This window comes from Berghia stephanieae, chromosome 8 (genome assembly GCF_034508935.2).
Source record: "Berghia stephanieae isolate SIO BIC M18660-M18661 chromosome 8, UCSD_Bste_1.3, whole genome shotgun sequence".
Classification (NCBI taxonomy): Eukaryota; Metazoa; Mollusca; class Gastropoda; order Nudibranchia; family Aeolidiidae; genus Berghia; species Berghia stephanieae.
In genome coordinates this window covers 52,171,470-52,177,983 of record NC_088367.1, presented here as the reverse complement: position 1 = coordinate 52,177,983, position 6,514 = coordinate 52,171,470, and the positions used below count along the sequence as shown (strand labels likewise).

General features: G+C 35.6%; 1 protein-coding gene across 1 annotated transcript in view; it reads left to right on the top strand.

Moving 5' to 3' along the window:
• The window catches only part of LOC144979059 (MAM and LDL-receptor class A domain-containing protein 2-like), a 269,405-nt gene extending 267,453 nt beyond the window's left edge, over window positions 1–1,952 (top strand). The window contains 1 exon segment of the mRNA XM_078925674.1: window positions 38–1,952. Within this exon segment, the coding sequence (XP_078781800.1) occupies window positions 38–106 (69 nt within the window). The 3' untranslated portion in view covers window positions 107–1,952.
• Window positions 1,953–6,514: the final 4,562 nt, after the last annotated feature.

Below are 6,514 nucleotides of genomic sequence, written 5' to 3'. Positions count from 1 at the left end.
GTCATCTTCATCAATGATTTCTATTCTATTATTTCAGGGATCGATTCGAGTGAGTGACCCGGCCATGTCTCTAGACAATCCACTGTACCAGGAGGCAGACGCCTGATCACGTGGTGTAGTCCGGATATACACACACACGTACACAGATCAATGACACGTTCTTTATAAATACACTATGATTATTATTATTATTATTATTATTATTATTATTATTATTATTATTATTATTATTATTATTATTATTATTATTATTATTTGGAACCCAGAATGTAACACCCGTCAGTCAGTATCAGTTAATATGTAGCAAATAACTAGGACTTTGATAGAAAGAAACAGGACTTCTACTTCTATGAAAAGAGGAAGAAAAAGACTGTATCAATTTGACATGTAAGATAATGACAACATTTTTTATTTCAAAAAGATGAACTGCCAAATATTGGAGATGAATTTTTGAAATTTCATTTTAGCGTAGAGATTTTTATATTTACAAATAAATGACGATTTTTAAAAATTTGAATGAACTTTGCTTGTTACCCCATTGTCACTGCTTAGTCGTCAAAACAGAAACAAAAAATACCGCATATTATAATGATAAATTCATACCAAATATCGTATATATCAATAAGCAGCGTGATATGTAATGTGCCTTTAAAATGCTTCATAAGAAAAATTATATCTGTAGAATACTACAATACCCAGACCTATGTTTAGTAAAAATACATTTTTATAGATTTTGATATACGTAATGACATCATGTTGATGACGCATTGAATCATTCTGTCCACCAATGACCTGAAGATTTGGTGGGTTTTTGTTGCCGTTTTGTTGCATCAAATTTATTACTTTTTTTTTTCAATATCTAACCTTATTGACACATTTCAATTTCAAGCAGTACCTACTTCCCTTATTCTTGTAGATGAACTAATTTATTGATAACAAAGAGTGGCTTGTGCAATATGTCCAAAGTTTTACAATAAAAATGCTCTTTTTTATTTACTTTGTGTCGATGGGGGTGTTGTGTTGATTCTTGTGCAATTTGTTTTAATCGGAGTGACGTCACATCGTGCAATATTTTACACATTATGTATATTGGAGCCAATGACAAAACGTCATTTTTGTCGAATTCTACCCAAAAACAAGACATTGATATTAAATAAATTCTGAAGCCCCGTGGAAGGATTCAGTCTTGATCGACTTTCTTGGTGGAATAATTCAAAGACGTTGGGCCTGACATCAATAATAGCTTATCAAAACACCCAACAAAGTGTGACGCCAAGTTGATTCTCTACATATTCAATACACTTTTAATGCTATGAGAATCTGTTCCTGTCATTGTTTTGTTACAATAACAAAAACGTTTTTAAACAAATCTTTTGCTTTTATTTAATCCACAGTCACTAGTGGAAGTGTTAGTTAAATCATTTCTATAATCAATATACCCTATGGTGATTTCTTTTCGTGTCAAACGTTTTTAAGATGTTTAGAAAAACAAAACAAAATGAATATAACAGATTAAAAAAAAAAAAGAAATAGAACAAAATACCAAACCTGGAACGTTTGGGGCAAAAAAACAATCAAAACATAAATAGGTTACTAGAAAACCAGATTGACGACAAAATATATCGTACGTCCTGTCCCCTCTGTGTTGATGGGAAGTCTAAAATACGGGACACGCTGGAAGAAGAAGAAAAAGAAGCTTTAGGCTTGATGATAGCATACCAGATTGAGAGAACTGGTCACATATTTAAATTATTTTGGATAAATCCACTGTTGTTGTTGTCACTAAATTCATGTTGATGAAATCAGAGATGAAATTATTTTATGTTTATGTATTTTTATTTATTTATTTATTTATTTATTTATTTATTTATTGAAAACCAACAAGTTGTTGTAATGTCTGGTTGAGATCCACGCAGTTCGTGCCATGTCTGTCGATTTGTTATATAACTTGTTATCACTGACGATGCTCAATGAAAATAAACATTTTGGTTGCTATTTCTGTCTTTGTCTTCTTTCATGTACGAGGTGAAGCCTATATAGTGCATGGGCCAGTGGGCGAAACCCTCCCCCCCCCCCCCCCCCCCTTGGGGAGTTTTCGCCACATGGTTTTTCTGAAACAGCAATATATCTTGAGTATTAATCCGGGTGTTACCGTTTTTTCAAGTGTCATTTACGAGAGTTACGGCCCTTGAAAGGTCATTAGGTGCAATTTTTTGTGAAATCGTTTTTGTGCATAAAATGGTTGTTTATCACCTTAAAATTGTTTCACATACAATCAATAATGGAATTTTATTGTAATTTCTCATTTTTTGCCTCATATCATAAAATATTTTACAAAGCCATATAGCGTTTTAAAATCTTTGATAGCCATTTTCTCTATAATTTGAAAAAAAATCTATTACAGTGTACTTGTTTCCCTTCAGGATGAATAAACAAGAGGGATTTTGCACTAGCACAATTCAGGCATGCTTCAGGGACATATAACACAAATTAATCCGGGTGTTACAGTTTTTTTAAGTATCATTTACAGGAGTTATGGCCCTTGAAAGGTCATCGGGTGCAATTTTTCGTGAACTCATTTTTGTGAATAAAATGATTGTTTATCACCCTAAAATTGCTTCAAATGCAATAAATAGTGGAATTTTATTGTCATTTCTCATTTTTTGCCTCATATCATAAAATATTTTACAAAGCCATATAGCGTTTTTAAATCTTTGATAGCCATTTTCTCTATAATTTGAAAAAAAAATCTATTACAGTGTACTTGTTTCCCTTCAGGATGAATAAACAAGAGGGATTTTGCACTAGCACAATTCAGGCATGCTTCAGGGACATATAACACAAATTAATCCGGGTGTTACAGTTTTTTCAAGTATCATTTACAGGAGTTATGGCCCTTGAAAGGTCATCGGGTGTAATTTTTCGTGAACTCATTTTTGTGAATAAAATGATTGTTTATCACCCTAAAATTGCTTCAAATGCAATAAATAGTGGAATTTTATTGTCATTTCTCATTTGTTGACTCATATCATAAAATATTTTACAAAGCTATATAGAATTTTTAAATCTTTGATAGCCATTTTCTCTATAATATGAAAAAAATATATATTACAGTGTATTTGCTTCCTTTCAGTGATAAATAAACAAGAGGAATTTTGTACTAGCACAATTCAGGCATGATTAATGGGCATATAACACATATAAATTTGTAACATTTGACCTTGCTGTAGCAAAGAAAGCTTACGATATTGTCTAGCAAAACCCACAGCTTTACAAAACAGTCATTATTCACCTGGGTGTCTTTCACACCATAATTTCATATCTTGGTGCCCTGGGAAAGCTCCAAAGTGGATCTGGTTTTGAAGAAATTGTGACTGAAGCAGGGCTATGTGCACATGGTTCTATGGATAGGGTTATGAGTGGAAAGAACTACAACAGGGCTATACGAGTGCATGTGTCTGTTTTGGAGGCTCTAGAGAGGCTTCTGCTTGCAAAATTTGAGCAGGACACGGATTCAAAACTCAGTAAAGACCTCATGTCTTACATAAAGGAATTCACCGAAGGAATTTCAAGCCATACAGCTAATAAAATTCTCCAGTCAACTGTGTATGCTGAGTTATTTTCCCAGTATGAAGCCTTCAAAGAGAGTGTCCGCTCAGGAAAGTACGGAAAAACTGCACAATACTGGATCCAATACATGGACAGAGTTTGGCTTCTCCTCCAGTTTCTGCGAGCTACAAAGACAAACAACTTTCTTCTTCATATATCTTGTTTAAAAGAACTGTGCCCACTGCTTTTTACCATGAATCACCACAATTATGCCAAGTATCTCAGTGTATATTTTGTGTCACTAGCCAACCTGATTCATTCCCACCCAGGGGCAGAAGAAATGTTACAAGATAATGGATTTAGTGTCTCCAGATCAAGGACGCCTGCTGGAAGAATAGCAGTTGATATGACCATTGGACAAACAATAAACAAACATGCAAAGACAAAAGGAGGTATTGTTGGGTTCAGCAAGAGTCTTCCAAGCTATTACCGTTGGAGTGTAACAAGACACAATCGAGCAGAATATGTATCAGCAACCCAAAGAATGATCAGCAACAACAACTGTATAGATATAGACACCCACAAAGAATTGAGCCTTGCAGAAAAAAGACAAAGTGAAAAGCGAGTGCAAAAGATCCTCCAGGCATTTTCAGCATTTATCAATCCCTTTGAAGTTGAAGATGGTCTGGTCAGTCTAGCTTCAGGAATGAAAGTGCAAGAGGATGTTGCTGATGACCTGCTAGCTGTGGAAAAAACAGGAAAAAGATTGTTTGAAAGTTTTGTTGAAAACAGACTGAAGGAAAAGACTGTAGAATTTCACAAGCCATTAGAAAGGAACAAGACCAAGACATTTGCATCATTGAGGAAAGTGGTAACAGTGAAAAAAGACATGAACGTGGTCAAAATCAAGGCACAAAGAAATTTATTTGGCCAGCTTCTTGTTTTGTCCCAAGAGCACAGTGTTGATCTTCAAAAAGTTCTTCAATATCCTCTAACACCTACTCCATGGTCGCTGGCTTCATCAGATGGTTTACCTCTGAAGACCAACAAAGCAACTCAGTTGCACAAGCTCACGCCTGACAATTCATTAATGTTCGAGGATTATGCAAAAAAACAAAACAAACACCGTTTACATTGTTGATGGCAATGCACTGTTACAAACTCTGTCAGCAATCCCAAATACATTTGGTGAAGTAGCCAAACTTACATTTTCCTCCTTACCACAAGCAGCTTGTGTACACTTTGTGACTGATACTTACATAGAAGATTCAATCAAAGGTTGTGAGAGATTGAGGAGAGGATCTTCTGAAGATAATGCATACTTGTTAAGAGGATCTGCAACAACAGTGCCCAGACGTTGGAAATCATTTCTCAGCTGCGTTGATAACAAAAGATCCCTTATCAGGTTTCTCCTCAAGGAATGGGAAAGTAACGAATATGCAAAGAAACTGAGAAACAGGGAAATCCTCTTTGTCTGTGAAGAGAGATGCACCTTACTTTACAGTGACACGGATGAATTTACCACAGCTGTACCTTGTCTAGATCTCTACTCATCACAGGAAGAGGCAGACACACGAATTATACTGCACTGTCAATATGCTTCCCGCCAACCAAACTGCGAAACAATTGTTGTCAGATCACCAGACACGGATGTCTTCTTACTTCTCCTTTCATTCTCAGAGACAATTGGAAAGGCCCTGATTTTTTATACTGGCTGTAGCAACAACAGGCGACAAATCAATGTCTCTCAGATAGCAAAGACTTTGTCTAAACAGATGTGTGATGCATTACTTGGTGTCCATGCATTCACAGGCTGTGACACAACAAGTTGCTTTGCTGGGCAAGGAAAGCTGAAAGCTCTAAAATTTCTTCAAAAGGAGGAAGATCTTAGAATTCTGTTCTCCAGATTTGGAACATCAGCAGCTGTTTCGAGTAATGACTGTCTCATGTTAGAGTCATTTGTGTGCAAGCTGTATGCCAAAACCTCATGCACAAGTGTTAACAAAGTGAGGTATGACATAGTTCGCCAGCGTTTCAAAGGAAAGAAAGGTACCATCTCATGCAGTGGTGGAATTGATCTGTGTCAGATGCCTCCTTGTAGTCAAGTATTGTCACTGCACATATCAAGAGCCAACTTTCAAACTCATTTGGAGGAATGCAGTGTGCCAGAATCCTAGCATTCCAAAACCAGAGGATAACGGTTGGCAGAGAAATTCTGCAAATGAATTGGAAGTACAGTGGTTCAAAGATACTTTCATTCCAGATGAGTTGCAGGAAATTGTGTATGAAGAAAGCTGCACCAGTACTGACGAAGATACATATGCCGGGGATGGTAGTGATAGCTTTGACAGTGATTTCCTTGACGACACTTCAGAGGACGAAGAGGATTTTGGTACTGATGATGAGGATATGTAATAAATTGGTGAGCAGTGCAAACTGTTAAGGAGTAAAGCATGTTTGCAAAACACATAAGGATATTGTTTTTATGTACTTACTGCATCTTGAATCAAGGATCCCTTTTGAGTATCAATTATTCTTCATAATATAACAATGCGATTTCGTTCAAAAGTCTTCGGTAATGATGCTTCACTTGGGTTGTGAACAAATTAGTCTTTTTTCATGATATATCTATTGTTTTTACCACACCTTCAACTTACTTTTAAATGTGACAACTGGACATCAATACCATGTTTAAAAAGAATGAAAATTATGATGAATTTGGCATCCCACAAAGTGGAGAAAAATTTAAGGGTTGCGTACACTTTTAGTTTTTCCTGTGACGTAGAAATATGAAGGTTGTTGTTGAGGCTTGGGCCATAGCTTTCTTCAGTGCTACATTTTTAATGAACATGCTGTTTTTGGCCATATTTAAAATAATTTTTGTGTAAAACACTGAAATAGCCCATAAGTTTAGATATGACACTTCATGAGATTACTGACAAATTGTTTCAACTTTCTGTGAATC